Below are 21,543 nucleotides of genomic sequence, written 5' to 3'. Positions count from 1 at the left end.
TAAGAAAATTCACTAAATTAGCAAGTCGAGTCCCCAACATAAAGATCTTTCAGCAACCCCATGCATACTAAGAACACACTGCCCTTCAAAGCCTGAAAACAACAGTTCTATTATCGGCCGCTTCTGGAAAAGAACGGTAAGGTCAAAAAGGATGTGTAAGCAAGCAAAACTGCTACATTTCTTTCTAAGAAATACTGCCTACACGAACAAGGTAGCAATTTCTCTTGTACCTCTACTACAAGAGCATGGCTATAATTGTTTGAAAGTATCATAATGTTCTTATCCATGAGGCCAACTATTTCACAAATACTGCATTTTTTCAAAACCAGATCTTTCAAGCGTTAAAGGAGATAGAGACAGATGATATTGAGGTCTGCTGACAATTACCACATATCCTAAGGTTACATGGTAACTGTATACAGCAAGAGGAAGAAAATTAAAATACTTCCGAAAGATGTTTGTGATCCTTAGTAGGATTTGCCCATTCAAAAAGAGAAAGAACATGAATGAGTGCCAATTCAGTTAACACTATTCAACAGGATTTCATCTTTGCTACACCTCTATCAAGACCTACAAGATCTCATGTAAAAACAAGTAAGAAGGAACACATGCAAACTTTGTTAAAAACAGAAACTCTAGTGCCACTTTCTGAAAAACACTGAATTACTAATTATGAGTAGCATATTCTTCCCCTCAGACAGAATGAAACGGCAGCAAGTGGGACAACATGTATCGAATACAGTCTCCCTGCTATAACACCTGCTCCTCCTCTTCAGAGCTGTTCCTATGAATCTCAATCTTCTTATTATGCTTCTTTTGCTGATCCCTGATTTCCTTGTCGGCCAAATCCTCCTTATCCTCAAGAAAAAGGGTTAGTTTTAAATGCTACAAGCCAGAGATAGAGAGGAAGTAAAGTAGATCATTATCTTTCAGCCAGAGAAGGAAGGTCTTCCATTGTCCTGTATCCCTTAATGTGTGTGTTGTTCACTTAACTCAACAGAAATGTCTGTAATAATATCACAGTGGTAAAGAACATGAGAAAGGCTTGGTTTTCTGATTTTGATGGGCTCAGGAAGACCACATACGCAATGGGAGAAACAGTTATGGGAATACTTAAGATCACCAGTGTACAACAGAAGTTTTCATACCACTGAGCAGATGAACAAACATAGTGTGCTGAAGAGACAGAAGCCCATGATTCAGGTATTTTCAGATGCCAGGGGCTAGAAGTGGGGAGTGTACAGCAGACAGGTGATTATATAAGGTACAGACCTAACACTAGTTTATAGTAATAAATTTGACTGGAAGCATAAATCCTTGCAATAACTACAAAGTAATATTTAGAAATGAGGTGCCACCCTAAAGAATAGCTATTTAGATTTCCTTCAGAATAATTCCTTATGTAGCCCTAACTTTACAGGAATAGTGGCCAAAAACTGGATACAGAACTTCATTTGAACAATTAAAACCAAACAAGAAAATCTACTCAATGAATATAGAAGATACTTAAAGTCACCTCATTACAAAGGTGGCTTGTTTTCTTAAGCCTGAAGACTGGGAATAAAGAACAAAGGCTTTTAGAAGAACACAGGAAAGTCATATTTAAATTCCAACAGATTTTTTTCTTTTTTCTTAGTTGACCAGAGAATTGCCAGGCACAGGACTGTGGTTTCAAGAGTGCAACTGATACCTACCAGAATCATAATGTAGCTAACAATGTAGAAAAAAGCCTAGGCATTTTAGCTTTTTAATGGCTCTCCCAGCTTTGCCTCAAACCAAGGAAAATGCACAGTCCAAATTAGAAATGAATCTACAGAAGCAATGTGTGGTGTACATTAGAAGGCTGAAAATTTACAGACCTACATCACATGAACTTTCCTGAAGGCTACACAGTTCCTAGACAGGCTGCGTCATGAGAAGGAGCGAGCCATTTTGGTAACGGAACACAACGTGGCCTAGACTGAGCTATAGAAAAGATTTAAAAAATACCAAACAAAGCACAGAGGAGACTTTTGAGGATGTACTAAAAAGTACCCTTTTAGAGTTGTCGAACATTACTATTATTTGCTTCTTAGCATTGCTTACCAATAGCTTTCAGTAAGGTAAGCAAATAAAGGGGGATTTCAGTCTTCAGAAGAAAAAACCCCACCAAAACCAAAATGGGAGCGAGTATGCAATCACTGACGTGATCCAGAACTCCTTTCCGTCCCCTGATAATCACTAGGCAGGAAGCCTCATGGTAATCCTCATCAGGCCATCCATAGACTATAGAGGGACTCAAGCCTAGAAATGCTCATTTCCAGTGAGCCGGCCTTTGTGCAGTCACTGGAAAGAGTATCCCCCGCAGTCACTGAAGGACTGTCGCCTGTCCAGAACAGGCTGCAGGAACATAGTGGTTTGCATGGTTCAAATTATCCCAGGTCTGAATCTGGTTAGTCGCCTTCTACCATTTCTTTAAAACTAACTAGAGAAAGAACACAAAAACCCCCATTTAATACCACCTACATTGCAGCCTCTATTTATCTTGCCTTATATGCAGTTTGGTACAAATGTTCTTGAATATCATAATGTCCTTTTGAAAAATACCTAAACCACCTTTTTCAATTTTTTTTTTTGCAGCTCTAATTTTCACAACACATTTTCTTCTCAGAAGCTTTCACCTTTTTCTTGCTCCAAGTCCAGAAAAAGCTTGAGAAAATATAGGAGTACTGCAGAAGACTTTTAGAAATAACCTGGTATAGAAGAGCTAAAATGAAAAATAAATGAACAGCGTTTAGATTTCTCCTATACACAGCACTTTTTCTCTTCCCCCTAATGTTTAAAGATGCATTCAGAACCAATAGCATCTTTCTTTGGGAAATAAAAAAGTTTAAACTGGCTGAAAACTCAAACATTGCAACAGAAATTCATCCATGCTGCCTCAAAGCGCAATAACCATTTTTCTGGTTTCTCTGTCCTGATGACACCCTCTTTTGAAGCAGGCACAAGGAAAATATGATCCCAAGAACAATCTTAGAAGAAGAAAGGGATATCAGCACTGTTGTGCTTTTCACTTGGCCCGAGACAAAAACGTGCCTGGGAAATCCAAAAGGTCTTAAAAGATATGTAAAAGTAAGTGCCAAAAATATCCTGAAAAGCAATAGCTTATTTGTGCCTATTTAAGTGCATCATACATGAAACCCCATTAAATAGTGGACTTAGCTGTTAAAACACAGTCTGCGTGGTATAAAATAGCACTGTCTCAGCAGTGCACAATACTCAGCACTGCAGGAGCTCTGTAATCTCGTGTCTTCAATTTCTTCCACAGAGACAGACTGTTAAACCACTCAATACGTTTTTGAGGCAATTCAACTTAAGATGACTTGATGAACATAATATGTTTATTTAAAAATACTTTCTATGACACCATTTTCATGAATGTATTAACTGAAACCAGTTTTTCCTCGCATAAATTGTACTGTGGGTAAGTAACTTAGCCAACATGCTCTCCTAACAACATTCACATGGAGATAATGTGACAAAATCCTTTCAGAGGGATGGCATTACAACTATCATTCATGCTGAACTTTGACTTTAAAGAGACTTTTCAAGAGACTAGGTGAGCTATGCGTCCAATCTCCTTGTGCACTATTGTTTTATGTTTTTCTGAAGTGTAGGCTTTTTCCCCTGACTAGTATTTTAGTTCTTAATTCATTTGGCATTCTTTAGTGAATTAGGAACATTATAGTCCTTTTCTGAGGGCAGAAAAAGAAGCATTACTAAAGAGGCCATTTGTTAATTCTTCAACGAAGAACTCCCTAGCATGTAATTAGTTTACCAGTTTAAGACTTACGCTTAAATATTTTTCATGCCAATTCAGGAACATGCATCCTCAAAACATCAAAATTCAAGAAACCTACAGTTTTTTGTTGTTTGTTCTTTTTTTTTTTTTAAAAACCTTGCATGCATAATGTTATCCCCTAGTAGCTTCCGTATGAAATTATGTGGTTCTGTCAGATGGGAGCCATAATGGCCTCATCCCTGCAGCAATCATTGTTAATATAAATCCCAAACATATTTCTATACTGTTCCAATTTACTCCAAGATGCTATTTTCCGTCTTGTCAAAATGACTGGAGATCAAAGGACCAAGATTTATAAGCTCAAAACTGACAAAATCAGTATTCTAAATATATATGGCAATGGAGAGTTGCTAAATCTCCTGAATCTTTTAAATTAAAAAATATTGCCCATTCTGATGAAATTGCTTACAATGACTACAAGTAAAGATGGTGGCCATTAAGTTTTATCGCAAGCACCTGAGGATCTGTTTGCATGCAATACAAAATGTTCCTTTATTCTCCTGAATTACTGACACTGGCAAATTAAAATGAAGTGGCTACATATGGCAGAAACAATCTTCACATTTACAAATATCCTGAAATATCACTAAATCATAAAAACGAAAGCTGTGGGTTATATATTATGAATGTTGCCTAATGCATTCCCAGCTCAGTTATTTGTAACAAATTTGTGTACAATGGACAAAATTGGCCATTTATTCTACAGCAGCAGCAGCTGGTTCTGGCACTGTGTATCATATCCAAAAATGAAGTTACAAGTCAGGAAAGCGTAATTAACCTTTAAAATGCTGGAAGGATGAAAACCAAATGAGCGCCTTTAAGTAAAAATATGTATTAGAAAAAAAAAGCTACTGAAACTCTCAGTATTCCCTTCAGTATTAGAACTACTTTTTAAAATACCCCGTTTATAGAAAAGTACTTGCTTAATGTGGAAATCAAAACAATCTAGAAGACATTGTACAGTAGGAGCCATGAACCTGCATCTGATTATTTTAACGGCTTGACTGATCCTGGATGTTATGGTAAATGAGGACAGCTGTTATATTACCTCTACTGAAATCTCATTATGATGAAGAAAAAAAACCCACAAGGACCTTTCACCGTACTAGGCTAAGATAAAGTATAAAAAATGGTTTATCATGTGCTTTTAATACTTTAATTATATTTTCCAAAGCAGGTGTAGTAACCGATAGTCCTTAAATGCTAATTATCATATGCATTTATTAAACCAACATAAAACCTTCAATGTTATGCAACACTTCAACTGAACGGACTTAAAAATATATTTCTAAATATCACATATTCATTCCTGTCTTCCAATAACCTTTGAGATTTTTTTTTTTTTAAATCTTCAATGTAATTTTAGAACTGCACTTCTCAATTTTAATGTTCATTCAGTTCACTTTGGCAATATTTCATTGATGCAGCCTAAGGCTATAGGTAATGGAACATTACTCACTATGATAGCCAGATTTCTTCTGCATGGCGGTTACAGGGCAATCTTTATGAGCCAGAAGAAGCTGTTTCAGCTGTGCCACTTCATTTCTCAGCAGGGTGACTTCATTCTAAAGGAGAAGAAAGTTATGTACTTTACCAGGCTCAAACTACACACATTTTGAAGGTAAGTATTAAGTTTTATAGGATTTTCAGTTGTTCATTTAGGGGTAGATAAAATACAAGAAGTTTCCATTTGGTATATAATGCAAAAATATATACATTTCTTTTATCTCAGAATACTTAAATATTAGCTGAAACTTGGCTAACTTTATTTTATGATTGTCTTAAACTAGGAAATGCTTTTTTGGAAAATACAACATATGTTTTTCAGTCTGTAGATGCAGAGTCTACATATAGTCTCATTCACATGATCCAGCTACTGTAAGACACTTCTGCAAGGTTTTGTGATCAATTCTAATCAGAGTAAACCTACATTTAACTACCCACATTTTAACAGATGCCACAGCCAACATTAAAAAAAAAGGTAAAAAAAAAAAAAATCAGCAGATGCAGAATGATTTTTGGTGACTATATTTGTACTTGGACTTGGAAAAAGAAAATGTCATGTCATGGAAAATAATTTAGTAAATGTCTGTTGATTTCCATATTAATTTTCTCTTTGGCAACCATACATAAAAGTGTTGCATGAAGGAATAATTGATAATAATGACAAAATCCTGAAATAAAGTGGAGTGTAACCTAGGAGACAGCACTTGCAGAATCTAGCGACTGGGTTCATTTCCAGGCTGTGGCTTTCCACTATTGGGTGACCTTGAGCAAGGTCATTTTACTTCTTTGTGCTTCAATTTCCCCATTTGTAAAATGGAGGACAGCGATACTTACCTTCCCTGTAAAGCAGTTTGATATCTACAGATGAGAAGCGCTACATAAGTGCATTACACGTGACAATCCCAATTAAGAACGGCATGGCATTTTGATAGATTCATTTTCACTTAAAATAGTAGAAAACTGTTTATGTAACTACAGAATCAAGTTATCTGTAATGCTTTGTGATACCCATATCTTGCCATGATATATGCTTTTCATGGGTTAATTTCTTTTAAACATAAATCCGTTCCATTGATACTTGAAGTTACTTAAACTGAAAGAACATTGGCATATTAGCATAATATACCGCACACATGACATAATTGTTTGGTAAATGCATATGTTTATACATTTGAGAGCAAGTTAAAGAAAAAACAAACACAGGAAAATTGGATTGCAAATAAAATTATGTGGAAAAAAACCATGAGAAAGTCAATCTAGTTACTTGCAAGCTAGAAATAAGGGAACACAGTCAGAGAAGAGATGAATTATAACTGAAAGGATTCCAAAATAAGGAAAACAATTTTTAAGAACAGAATTTATTAGGCTGAATTACACTAAGTAACATAGGTCATAAATACTGTAACTAAAATACCAGATTTTTAAAAGAAAAGCTCCTCCGTGTCCCCTCTCTCCATTTAAGAGACAAAAAATTTCAAGCCTTTATACTTGCAAAATCCTCTTAAGCTATTAAGGACTACTTTTCTATTCAGTCATTTTATTGTGTCAAATATCCCTTTTAGAAACTTTATATTTAAAACAAAAACAAGAGCTGAAACAAAGCCAAAATCTGATTCATGGACATTTCTAATGAAAGAAAAATGTGATTGCAAACAAAAAAAAGGTTGTAATGAAAAAAACCCAACCAAACCCGCCACAAAATCTCTACCAGCTGGCATTACATGTCCTGAAATCTTGGGCTGTTAAGAAATCACACTACTTCTGCCTCCAGCTCTCAGTCTCCTCTTAATTCACCATGTTATTTACCGAGGAGCCACAAATCTGGATGCCAAGCAGGCAGCTGCACAGAACGGACATAGTTGGGGGGAAAAAAAGAAAGTGCTGATGTAGTTTTGAGACACTTCTTGATAATCTACAGGAGCAGCAATGTCCAAGAATATGAAACATACTTCTGTTAGTTTAAAGGAAGGTTGGCAAAATAAGTGATCAAATTGGGAAAAGGTTTTCAGAAATCTTCTACCTTCATCTTTCACATTTTAAGCAACAATTTTATACACAAACAGCACATGTAAGTACGAAGTCACTCTTTATCAGTGTAAGTAAAACAAATGTTTATGAAAAATTTTTGAAAACGCAGTTTATAGATTAATGTCGGTTGTATTATAAATACTAAGGATTTTGCTAACAAATAGAAAAAGCAAATATATTATCTTACATTAAAGCAGATCTGAAGAAAATGGAACAGCATTCCTATACTAAAAAAGTTGAGGTATTCTCATTGAATGCATAGCTAGCATAGTTAATAACACAGACAATGTTTGCCAATAGTGCTATATGCAATGCACAAATCATTCCTGAAAGTAGAACAGAGTACGTCTGGCTAGACACACGGTACGTGGAATGTCACAGAAAGGCAATCCATGGTTGCCATTTACCTATCACCAGTAAGAACCACTTCTGACTGGTAATAAAGGTCAGGTTGTTAGGACCAGCTCCTATACACGGTATAGGGAGGTTGTTAGAACCAGCTCCTATACACGCTGTAGTTTTCTTATCATGTATGCGACAATAGCAAGTTTTTCCACCTCATTCTAAATATGTTAACATGTGGTGGTCTTTAAGAAAAACAGGCTAACAAGAAGAAACACATGGAACAAACACTTCAGCCGTTGGTGTGAAGAAAGATTATTTCCAGTTTTCGCACTGGAAAGGTCCTCCTCATTAATGAGATATCAAGTCAAGTGTAGGCATCAACATTTCTTTAAATAAGCATGAAATACACCTCACATGCTATCTAGAAGAATTTCCATGTTCCCACATTTCAGAATGTGCCAACATTAGAAAGCAGGTTTCTGGAGTAAAGCATATCTATTTTTACCTGCACTCCATTTTCCAAAAGATACTTTGGGCTTCTGGATTCTTACAAAGATATACCACGCAGCGTACAATATGTTCTTCTGTATCTGCCTATTTCTCCCGGGATCCAAAATGCATGTGTGACAGTGGGACCAGATAAATCCTTACTCAACAAGGTGTGGGACAATGTTTGTGAGGTATTATTTAATAAAACTATCATCAGAGACAGGTAGGTGTGACTCATAGGGATAGGGGATTGTCTGTAGCCGAGTTAAACACCGCTCTTCCTGTTTCTTTTTGGCTAACTTCAACAAGATATGCCTGTATGGATAAGGACCTTTATTTACGGGCATTTCTTTCATAATTTAGCCTTCGTCAAGCAGCTTCTGCAGCATTAGTACAAACTACCACTGATTGCCGATCCTTTAAAACCTACAATGACCTCGTGAGGAAGACAGGCCATTCTGCTTTGCCCTCTAAGATTATTAAAGCAACAGGGACCAAATAGAGACCATAGAATGAACTTTGGCATCTGATCCTGCAATACGATTGAGTAGTCACTGGAGACACACTGTCAATACTTCCTTAACACATTATATAGCATACCATACCCTGCAGTATTGTGCAAGGCACAGAGGCAACACAATGTGGTATAAAAATTTAAGATCAATAAACAAGTCAACATATTATTAGAAAACACAGTCCACAAAAAGCAAACAGTAAATAAACCTTAAAAGGTTGGAAGCATGAAAAAACCTTACATAGCAGAGCGTATAATAGAGACAGTCAGCCTAACCTAAATATGTTACTGGTGTGATGTAATAGATGGAAGTTTTCCCTTAAGCAAAAAGTGGAAAAATAATGCTTAAAAAGGAAATTACATTCAAACATTTAAAAGAAGAAAGTAGGCAGAAGTTAATCTACATAAAGCTGAAAACTACGGAACAAAATATACATCAACCAAGTAAACCTCCTCAAAGTCTGTATGTACTGTTAGAGAGTTCCAAAGCTGAAAACTATGGAACAAAATATACATCAACCAAGTAAACCTCCTCAAAGTCTGTATGTACTGTTAGAGAGTTCCAGTCTTAAAAACCTTGACACTGACATTAGAAGCTTTGACATGGACCTTACAAGAAAGCTACTAATTGTGTTGAAAGAAGTCAGAATTGTTACGTGAAGCAATGCAATGTAGTCATTTTGGTATTAAGCTACTTTTGGAAATGTGACATCTCGGTAAATTCAGCTGAGCAGGTCATTTAGATATTAAACAAAATATGAACTACTAAACCCTAACACTCAGTCTATAAAACTGTACTAAGGCAAAACTCCAAACTTATTAAATTTACTATTAAATATAAAGTAAGTAATCATGGGTCATTACTGCCCACTATGCTGATCAGCTGTGTTAGCCTGTCAAGTGAAGAATTATTATGGAAATATAGGATTGATTAATGTTTTCACATAAAGTACAGTTTAATTATTTCTCTGACATTCAATTTTCTTTACAAGTCATTCTGTTCTTCACAGTTAACGGTTTTGCTTTTGGCAGACTGTAAGAAAATTCTTTTTCTTGAGTTCACTATTACCGAGTTAACTCTTGGAAATCTGGAAATCTTTTGGTTATGGTACTTACATCATTTTCAGTTATAAAAATTGGTATGTATAAGTTAAAGGCAGTTCACATAATACCAAGAATTACTTTCCCTAAGAAAACTGAAATATAGCCAATCTTTTTTGTTCTTTGTTTTTCTTCCTGTAGATCTACCTTCCCTTGTTTCTTAGATTATTTAAGCTATATTGCTACAAACCTTTTTGTAATTAATGGATTTACAGTGAGGACTGTGACTGCATTAAAAGAACGTGTCTAAAGACTGTGAACAGGTATGAGAAGACTATATATTTGCAAGAAATTTAACTAATGCTGGTGCACAGTGTTATGATTCTTGGAACACAGGAAATGACTTCACGTTGTGTGCTTAGGTAGGAATTTCTTGCATTTTACAGTCTGGGATGTTGAGTATTTTTAAAGACTTGAACATGAAGACGACTGATACACTGTAATTTCGATTACATGATAAAAAGTAATCTCAGCATGCCCTACTTTCCTGTTGGTCAAGCTGGGACATTTTCTTTATCAAAACAGCATGAAAGAGAAGTTTTAATAGGAAGGAAAAGATCTGTGAATCTGACTCGGTGAACAGCTCTGATGAAAGAACAAGAAGTGAAACTTTAAAATATCAAAATACTTTCCATTGCATTTTCTAAATGAATTCTTCGTTTAGGAAATGACATCATTTTTCCTTTCTGTAATTCTCAAAATAAAGCATTTAGACTTTTTGTTTTGAAACAATACTTTGTGCCAATTCTCGTGTGCTGCTGGAAAACATTAAGAAAGTATGCTTTAACATTTGATAGCAGTTTAAACAAAAGGGTCATGGATTGTTCTACAGGGGGAAAAGTGTGTCCACATGACAACTTTCCAACAACTGCCGACCTTCCAATGAGGTGGAAAAATGACTGGCAACATACGTTAGACTACCCTCTTACAGTATACTTCCCTCGCTACAGGATTTATGCACACTGGGAGGGCAGTGTGGTGAAATTTGCACTGCCACTGCCTGTGCTGTACCTGTTCTGTGGACAAAAGAGGCCTTCAGTTTCCAGTGATGTCAATCTGGCACCTTTCACGAGCACTACATTCACTTTAAAGGAAAAAAAGTGAAGTTAAAAAGAACCACAGGAAATCAAACCAAATCTTATTTAAATAACGCAGGCTGTGATACAAATTATTAAGAGCAAGATGTTTTTAAGGTAAGGCTATTACTTTGCTAATAAGCCTTCACTTGAACACATCTTGTCAGCCTTGTTTAGTATCACAGTCTGAAAGTTATTTAAAAGGGACAAAGGACAAAAGGGCATGATCCTAAAATTTACACAACTTGAAATCTGAGTATTCTGTTATATTCTTATTTTACTGGTATATGCAACTAATGCTGAATTTTCAATTCCGACCTATGCCACCAGTTACAAAACCATTTCTATTTCAGATTTCATGCAAAGTTTAAGTTCCACTGATCCAGGATCACTGTCTAAGAATCAAAAACCTTATACATTTTTACTTGAAATAAAAAGTATACCTGTAACTGGCCATTTAGCGAGCTCAGGTCCTCAGCTTTTTTCTCCAATGACTGCACCCAGACTTTCCGTTTCTGTCGGCATCTGGAAGCAGCAGCCCGGTTTCGCTCCAGGAACTTTCTTCTTTTCTCATCAGGGTCTTCATTGGCAGCTCTTCTTCGCCGACCACCTGTATTTGGTGTTTGTGGTGTAGGCTGAGCTGGTGATGCCTGAGAACAGTGAAAAGTATTAAAGTTATCAGTATAATACTATTAATGACTTAAGCTACAGCACTAGTATAAGTACACGTCACATCTCGAGAAGAGCATTCACAACATTTCTAAATACATTCAGGTTATACACATTTCTTTTGTGGAAAACTGTGTCATTTAACTCTACAGCTATGTTTTAAAATATTTTACTGTATTTATACTCCTTACCATGTTACATTAACATGTAACATTTTAATCATGGCTCTAGCTTTGGTTTAAAATTGCACTAAAAGAAGCCACTCACTTCAAAGAGTTAAATTTATATGACATTTACATTTGGCAACTGAATAAAGCCTGGAAGCAATACTTCTTTAGATGGATTCTCAGACGTTCTTTTACAGATTCTGATGGCACAAGTATTCACAAAAGGTAACCTTTAAAAAACTCTTTCACCCAAAATAGCTTTTAAAAGTTACATTTAGTAGGAAATAAATTTTCCACTTTTGACCCTTCCCACAAACCTTGTCACAACTGAAATACTACACAATTGTTTATGCCCAATATATAGAAGCTGTTTTGACAAATGCTGTCAGTGCTGACACTCACTGATCCCTGGATCTCCAGACAGCATTTTCCTACTTGTTGATGTGTTCCCCACCACTGCATACCAGTTTCCCTTATATCCACCCACATATAATGACAAAATAGAGTCAAAATATTTGAGTATTTTAAACTCTACATTATACTCCTTTCATAGCTGTATACAGACCCTAGGCAAAGATCTAATTAATTATGATAACAATATAATGGATCTTAAAATCCTTTCAAGTGATAGGATAGACCGAATATAACTATCTCCATGACATGCTCACTGGTGCACCCGCACATTCGGTCTAGCACAGTAAGAAAATTTTATTTTTAAATTAAAAACTGCAAACACGTATCAGTTGGCATATTGATTTGACATAAATGCTAGATAGCTAATAATAAAACACCCCTGGGAACCCAAATCAGCCTTTTAGGAATGAAACACTTGCAAATTTTTTCTTTGAAATCCTGATTATAAAGTAACCACAAAATAACCAAACAGCAAGACTTTCATCTTGAAAATTCTGCTATGTGGTATTATAAAAATATTCTTTTAAAAAACTTAAGGTAATATGGGAGAACAGCAGCCTTAAGAAGGAGATCATTTTACAATGGGTAACTTTTTCCTCTTTTTGCTCCAAACATATTTGTTTTGATGCATTATTTGATTTCACTGGCCAGTCTAAGAATCTGAGGGCTTTCACTGCAGATGCAGGTCCCTCCAGTTCTGGGCCAAGTATGTAGCTTTTATAAAATTAGTATTATGCTATGAGTTCTGAAAATACTCTTAGAGATTTTTAAAAGCATTTTGAAAACACATTCCAACAAGTTTTTTGAAGTAGAACAGCAGCAATCCTCCAGGATTCACCCATGGCTCCAGTAGCACTCCCACTTCCAGTCTGACTCAAGAGTTCTTGTCCTTTATTCCCCTGTTCTCATCTGTCATCCCGAAGGGACAGCAGACCACCCCTAAACTCAGAGCCCCCCTTTCAGTACCCGGCATTACACACTACACTTAATCACACAGCTGAGACTCTTCTTGTGGCAGCCCAGTAGAGACCCTTCAAGCAAATTAACATAACCATGATACCCAATGCAGTTAAAAAAATTCTCAAGTGTTTATGATCTAAAATACTAAACATGCAATATAAATAAAAAATAAAAGCACTTATTTTTTAAATATATATTAAGCAGTTGTACAATTTTCAGTTACCACAGAATTTCCTGTTAATGCACTCCAGCAATCAGGAGGACTTAGTTCTAAATTTGAGTAGGTAGATAATATCTATTTTGAAATTATCATCTTGGATAATACATTTTAGAGGCACGTAAGAACATGTAAGAACTATAAACATTTTACTGCTACAGAACTATTTACTCCAAGAGGAGTCTGTAGCTCATGTTAACCTCTATTTTACAAATCCAGAGTAAAGAAAAAAAGATTTTTTTTGCATAACAATGAAGGGGGCAGGAAGTACATGTCCACTCTGCTGTCATACCGGTGTTTCAGTTGTTGAAGTTGCAGGCTGTTGTAGTGATTGTGGTCGTGGTTCCTCCGACTGAGTCCTAACCAACCCACTTGGATGTCCCTTGGCAGTATCTCCATTTGTTACCTGAGGGTGCTGCTGGGTCAAGGCTGCTTTCAATCTCTGCAAGCAGAAAAGAAAAAAAGAAGGAAAAAAAAAAAAAAGGAAATATTCTATCATGCTACCTTGAGGAGTTATTAATGATTTATATAGTTGCTTCCATTTTGGAAACAGGAGCTCCAACTCTAAAACAGCTGTTTCTTTTTATAGGCTTTCAACAGTGATCTAGGCACATACCTACTAATAGGTGACAATTTGTTGCAAGCATGACAATAGCAATGAGGCTTTACATAGGATCTCAGAAAGAGAAAGATGGTAAGCTGTATGGAGAAGTAAACAGAAAGCCTCCTTTGTGATGAACTGTGCCCACAAACCGATGACTGGAAGGCCTTGAACCAACAGCTGCTGAGGCTGGCGTTACACAAAGCACAGATCAGAAAGAAAACAACCACACATCAGGGAAAGTAAGTAAAAACCAGAACACAAACTTCTTTCTATTTTAGAAATGCTGGTGCTCTCTAACCATTTTTAAATAGTTCGTTACGATTCTGCTTTTTCATGGTCTTTACAAATACCTCTACAATCCTTCCTATGAGTAATTATTACATAAAAGCCAAGGTCTTTGCTGAAACATCTCAGTAATGCACAAAACAATAACAAGCTTCAGGTTGTATGTAAAGATTAGCTTTTATTTATATAGAAATATGCAAGGTAATTGTTACGGCATGCTATTTTATATTAAAAAATTGCCACAATGTTTGAAGTTCTTCCTTTATTGCAAACAGCCACTACAAAGAACAGTAACTTCAAATTTCAGCTGTATGTAACACATTCAAGAGCTACTGACAACTTGATAGAGTATTTTAAAGCATTTTATTGACTACCTTTTGAAAACTATTTCACTCAACTTTTGGTGGAATCTATTAAAAGTATAACAGATAATGTATTCTATTTACAACAAATTCTTAGTCTTAAGTGATAAAAGGTCATACTAACTTCCAGTAGATACAACTGCTTGTAATTCCAGGTTCTTTCTTAGAATTTCATTAATATTGTGTAATTTATCATGAAATTTTCTGTGTTATTTAAGAATTTACCTTACTAGACAGATGGTATTAAAGAATGTTTTTCTACCGAGCACCGGATTTTTAAAGAATCTAATACAAGTTTAAGAAAAGATTAATGTCTTAACACATGATAGTTTATGAAAACTCTGATAACTTGTATCATATTTTGGAACATGAACAAAGTATTGTCAAAGTACTAATGAATATCTTAAAAATGGTGGAGCTAGGCTGCATTTGGCCAGCTCAAAATAAGCAGACGACTGCACCCATGTATGTAGATATTCTCTATAAACTGTAGTATCCAATGTCTCTCAATAATTAAGTCATTGGAACACAGGGACAGCTCTCTCCTACCTTGCATGATGATAGGCTTTCCTGGGTCCTATTTTACAATTAGAACAACAGATTGCAGGTTACCTCCATCAGAACTGCAAAAAATCTTCAGGTCTGCAATATGGCAAGTTACATCAACTATCAAATCCATATAGTTGGCTGTAGCATCTAACCACCACCAGCAGATATCCCATTTGAGGGCTACAAAGAGAACTGAGAAACTCCAACATTCCTCTGCTGGCTTGCTCTTACAGAATATTTAGCCAGTGACTTCTGTAGTAAGTCTCTTCCATAGCGACTGATCTAGATTGAATGTAACAGCACACATTACCCCAAATAGGGACCATTAAAGTGTACATAAAAATTAAGTGTTAACAAAGTTCTGTTCCCCACCTCATTTTTTCATCAACTTTGCAAGTTTCCCGGAATGAAGAAGATGCTTTCAGAAAAGTACACAAGACAAATTTACAGTAATTTCCCCACTCCTCAGCTCTAACAACAAGAATTGAGGATAGCTACAGGCATTAGCGCTGGATGACAAAAATTTTTAAGATAACATGCCTATAATTCTTAGTATGTGCACAGTACTCTGAAAATCCTAAGCCCTTCAGTAGTTGTTTTAACTCTTTCTTTACAGCATTAAAACAAACTCAAGAATCAACTCGTACCTTCCTAATTCACCTTGGAAAAACAAGCTAACAAAAAAATTTCAATCCCTGTCTCCAGCTAAACAAGTGCAGAAGGACCTAAGTGTTTTCTAATTGTCTAACTAAAATTACTAAAACCAAACTTTATGATCTAGTTACAACAACTGAAAGGTTGGTAAGATGACTTCCACACCGCCTCCCCTTTAAATTCTAACCAATCTGGATCATTAAATGGTAAAATTTTCTAAGCTATCACCAGGACTACCAGGGAGACACATCACTTCCAAATCACTTTTTAAAAAATATTTTTTAAAGAAAGTAGCAAGTATTTAATGTTAATATAATAATTTTATCCAATATGCTTTTCATAAGTTATTAACATCTGATTTTTCACAATGTATTTTCATTTATTATCTGAATTACTTTAGAAGTATTTCTTGTATGATAACGTGCTATTTAGCAGGACGTGACAAACTTCCAGGAGTCAAAAACAAGACAGTAGTGACAGGACAAATTAGTTGTAACAAATTAGTTACAATTTGTGTATTTTAATTTCTGCTGAGGTTTTAAAGGGTATGTTCTCTTTTTAAGGGTATGCTTTCTTTTATTTCAAGCCATCATACTAGGAGGTTTTTAAAAGCTACCATCTCAAAATTACTCAACCAGGACGTACCAACTTACCATATGCATATGCCTCTTCCACTGCCATAAGAAGTAAAAATGATTAGATTTCATCCAATTCAAGTGTCTGAATAAGCAAATTCAGTGGTAACAAGCTAAATTCTGATTTTCATGGCAGTGGAGCATAAACATTTATACAGTTAGTATGTGTATGGCCAGAGTGTCTGATCTGCTCTGCTTATGACTGCATGAGCAGATCTTGACGTAAGCATCCTCCACAAATATATCCCAAAACAACAGCCTATGAACTCCTAGACATGCTTTGTAGTGTTTGCTTAAAGTTGGTTACTTAAAGAAAAAGGTATCCATTTCCTTAGTGAAAGAGAGCCCAAGTTCAGAAGATTTGGGAGATAAAACAAAACTAGTGTTTGTTTTGTTTTTTTAATGTGCACATAAAGCAAGCAACTGTTATTATTGTCTAGGTCCATTCTTTCTACTTCTGCGTTTCTGTGTTAATAAATATTTGCAAAGTTAACCTAAAAAGAAAGGAAGTTCATGCTATTAAATTTGTATATTTTACATTTAATTTGAAAATGGCAGTAGAAAGTGAAGGAAATGGCACAATCCCATCTACGTTATAAAAGATCTGTCATCAGGCACAATGGAAGTGCGAACAGTCAAAGTAGGACTTAACTTTGCTACTGTAATGCTAACATTTAAACATTATAATATTGTAAATTTATAAGTAAACTCCTTTTGAAAATTAAATTGTTAAATGTAATGTACTATGGAAACAGAAATAGAAAATAATTGGTTTTAGTTTTATATTACAGAATTTAAAAGTTGAAATTCAAGTAATTATGAAAAAAATTATCCACAAATGCAGAAATATTGTGAAAATCTGAGGAATATCTACAGATTTTCACAAGGAGATACCCAGCTCATGTATTTAAAAAGTCTCATATTTTAGAAGGTAATGCTGGGTAAAATACTATATGGATGTTGTGCCTCCTGTGAGTAGTGAGATACTTACCCCAAATATGATGAGAACCTCAGTTTTAAAAATCAAGTATATTGAAACAAATATTAGAATAAATGTATATAAACATTATTATGTGGGGAAACTTGATGACAACCAAGGTTTGTTTGATATTATTTGGTTATTAGAGGCAAACTAGAAGTGGTATTTTCAAATAGTTTTATAGCTTTTAAAGTCTTTATTAGCAAGGTTCTATTGTTCATGTATATCCTTGAAAACAAATCCTCACCACATCTGTCAAAATTTGGTAGGACTAGATCATTCCATCAAGAGCTCACAGAAACAAGATAATATTCTCCAGAAACAATTTGGGAAAAACTCAGATCCATATTTCATATCTGCCACAAAAGCTCATCAGAGTAATAACCCTCCTTCTCCTGGGTGTTATCCTACCATCTGCTGCTCTATTACTTATCTTTATTTTGCAACTAATTAACAGCATAATCTTCTAAATTCAGCAAGTTAATTATCATTATTGTGGTCTTTGCAGCATCATCAGTCCTTATGAAGTCTTGTCTCTCCACCCCCAGAGAACATATGAAAATGAAGTAGGTTGTGAGAGGGTCTGTTTCTTTAGAGTAGGCTCATTAGGTGTTTGCTGATTAGCTCGGCATGCAGAGAGACAGGTCAGAAGAATTCTGCTGAACACAAGGTCCCATGCCGGGCTCCAGCAAGTTAATGTCGGTTTCTGAACATTTGCCAAGCTGCCCTCTGTCACTTCTCAGAAGAAACCTCCTGCAGAAAGCCTACTGGTTGCCCACTGTGTGCAAGGTATTTCTCAGATTGTGACAAAAGGTTTTATATGGGTAGGAGAAGACGGAGGGAGACAGTCAGTGTTAAAGCAATTTTTAAGTTCTTCGGAAACTTCTGCAATCCATGCAGAAAGGTCTGAACGTTAAGTTTGCATCCACAAGCTGTCACTCAAAAAAGGATGTTTTACAACTAGGAGTAGCTCATGGCTCACATTTCATATACAGAAAGCATGCAGTTACAGGTCTTCTCACAAAGAGATCAGAAGCAATTCTGTAAAATTTGGAATCATTCATCCTTATCTTACTAAGGAAGTAGTTTTGTTTTGTTTTGTTTTGTTAAGCTATTGCATCTACTTCGATGCCTCTCTAAAATACCACAAAATTGACTTATGCATTTGATTTTACTTAAGTATGTGGAAGTTAGTTTCTTTAGCATAACAACAAATATGGAATCACGTCAGAAAAACTAACAATTTATATTATTAAGCGTGCCACAGAAATCTGAAACTCATTTTCACTCCTGTTGAATGTCATTCTCAGTACAAGATACAAGGATATTTTCAAAAGAATAGCAGTAACAGACAGCTTGTGTCTGAATAAAATCTCTGGTCATATTTCACTTCAGTTCTACAAGCAATAGGAGAAAAAGGATCCAAGAATGTTCAAAACTATAGTAACAGTGCCTTCCACAGGTGTGAATGGAGCAGCTACGTTCACTACAATAACTTCAGTATTGGGCAATAAAATTAAAATGCAATTTAATTTCACATAATTATCCCAGAGCACTGAAACACATATAGCACTGTATATGTTTCAGTGCTGAAGTAGACACATATGATTGTGCTTAACACACTCTTCCACTAAATTTCAGCTATTTCAGTTGAAAGCTTCTTGCAATAACGTCATCAATCATAAGGATTTGGCTCACTGCATAGCCAATTTTTTAATTTATGTCTCTCACGGCTTTTATTTTTATTTCTTTTTTTTGTTACGACTTTTTTTTCTTCCCAGTCATCATTCCTTGCAGTTGGTATACATTTTCCTAGCTGCTATTTCACTCGGTGAACCTGTTCTCACATGCAACTGTCCCTCTATGGAATTCATGTGATCATTTAGTGTCAGGCAACTTTAATGGTAACCAGAGAAAAGAGCATTTCAGCAAAGAAAGAATAGAGTTCTAGAAGTGACATCTCAGTAACTCACTTCATATTAATAACCAAAACTGCCATGCCCAAGGAGTTTTGACACTTCAGACTGAAAACTTTATCAAATATAGAAATAAATACACAGTTCTGATTATTATGCATTAAGCTTGGACACTCTAATCTAAAATCACTTTCAAATGTCGTAAGAGAGCCCATTTACGAACTGAAAAAAGTCTCCAAAAGCTGTCCATAGTGGGGAAAAAAATACCCAGCAAGTATATTAGTTCCCTTGTCTTTAAAGGGTTTTAAGATTTCTAGGACAGCTGAAGAAAAATGTTAATTGTGTTATAGGAAGACATCCTATGCCCGTTACCAACGACGTCTTCTGCCAGTTATTTCAAGCTTTAGCTTTTAGAAATCAAACTATCAATTTGTTTTACTAAAGTTAATTCATGATTTTTATATAAACAAATATATGATGCTCTATGTACAATTTGGTATATGCAACTTATGAGGAAACAACAGGTATTCATCAATATAGAAGAGAAGTGTGTTGTTTTCACATTAAGAAAAATATAGAAATTAAGTTCCCCAAATCCATATTTAAATAATTAAACTCCATAGCATTAAGAAATAATGGTACCACAATCTCTAATTTGATTTTTATCAAATTAGTTCTCGCCTTCACTTAAAAAAAAAAAAAAAAAGGAAGTCTACACAACAGTAGCCTTTTGTAAACAGGTAAGAGAAATGAATGATTGAGATGAGGAATGAAATCAGAGCACAAAGTGCTTCTCTTATTACAAAACTCTAAAATACGTTAGTTCCTTGAAACGTCATGCAAGAAATGAACTGCAGAAACAGCCTCTGTAAAGAAAGGCACAAACCACAAATGAAGGGAAGTGCCTGGTGCCTGCCTTGGTTTGTGCCAGGTATTTCATCCAAAACATAAGGAGTTGTGCCTTCTACACAGGACAGCTCTATGTCTGATAACAATTCAGCAACTGGGGGATATTGCATCTTAAAGTGACAAAGTTACTGCAAATAGTTCGTCAAGAATTTTACTCAATCTCTGAAGTAGGTAGATCTGTGTCAATTAAAAATACCTTGAAATAGTATTGTCATACATATGATAGTATAAAATGCAGAATACCATATTAGGAAAGTACGGTCTTTGAATAAAAGAAAGATTCAAACAACAATGGCCAAAAGCATATGTGACAAAACCCTTTGGAGATACAAAAAAATATGTTAACTTTCCAAATTTTGTATCCCATACATGACCAAACTTCCTTTAATATCTGAGGAATAATTGCAATGTTAGGAAACTATTCAAGCATTTTTTTTTATATTTGCTACATATTCTATTTCTACATTTTATAATGCAATACGAAAAAAATCTGAGAGACCACAAGGTCCGTCTATAAAGAACAACAACAAAAAAGTCTCCAAATAATAAATAACAAATAAAATAAAGCAACAGCCAACAAAATTCCAAAGATCTATAAAAATCCTGACTCCTGGGCCTTGATTGTTGAGAAAGGAACATCACAGCTTCACCCCTTCATCCAGCTTTCTGTCCAAAAGACACTAAGAATATTAGACTGATAGATTTCACCTCAACATGAAGCAGAGATGTGGCTATGGTAGAAAGGACACAGGAAGTGTTCCCAGTGTCTTGCTAACTTAAACATACCCATAAACCCACAAATTTTAGTATACTGTTAATAGATGAAATGTATACTGTGATGAAACATACACTGTTCACTTATTAAATTTAATCCAGTGTAATAGCTTATATTTCAACTTTAAATGTGAACTATTAGTGAAATAAAAAGCAAACAAGTAGCTGTGAAACTAAATACTGTCTTCTGTTGGCTTAACCAGGAACACAAGTGAAAAATAAACCTGATTACCATACCTTTCCAGAATTTAGTATGTAGCAAGCAAAATTATTTTCAAGAGATACATGAAAAAGAAAGGATTTGGCATCACAAAGACTTAAATTTTAAAAATTAAATGGAACTTTACAGTTAATAAACCATCACATAGCTGCCAACAATGCATCACATGGCATAGTGAGTTAGTCTTCCTGTTGGAAGCTTTTCTACATAAACATTAAGTTTCTCATTAAATTGCTTTTACTTTAGGAGAGATAAGAAATTAAGTTTTTTATTTTTGTGAATAGGCACTATATAAAAGTAAATGAGCATAAGAAATATACATAATTCTG

At 35.1% G+C, this 21,543-nt stretch overlaps 1 protein-coding gene across 7 annotated transcripts in view; it reads right to left on the bottom strand.

The window, feature by feature from the left end:
* The window catches only part of ATF2 (activating transcription factor 2), a 51,512-nt gene that overhangs the window by 4,113 nt on the left and 25,856 nt on the right, over positions 1-21,543 (bottom strand). For all 7 annotated transcript variants that reach the window (XM_075512475.1, XM_075512469.1, XM_075512472.1 and 4 more), the window contains 3 exons: positions 13,620-13,769; positions 11,344-11,550; positions 5,301-5,406 (listed from right to left, as the gene is read on the bottom strand). In XM_075512475.1, the coding sequence (XP_075368590.1) occupies positions 5,301-5,406; positions 11,344-11,550; positions 13,620-13,769 (463 nt within the window). The remainder of the gene's footprint in view (positions 1-5,300; positions 5,407-11,343; positions 11,551-13,619; positions 13,770-21,543) is intronic.

Source organism: Mycteria americana, chromosome 9 (assembly GCF_035582795.1).
Source record: "Mycteria americana isolate JAX WOST 10 ecotype Jacksonville Zoo and Gardens chromosome 9, USCA_MyAme_1.0, whole genome shotgun sequence".
Classification (NCBI taxonomy): Eukaryota; Metazoa; Chordata; class Aves; order Ciconiiformes; family Ciconiidae; genus Mycteria; species Mycteria americana.
This window is presented reverse-complemented; position numbering and strand designations above follow the sequence as displayed.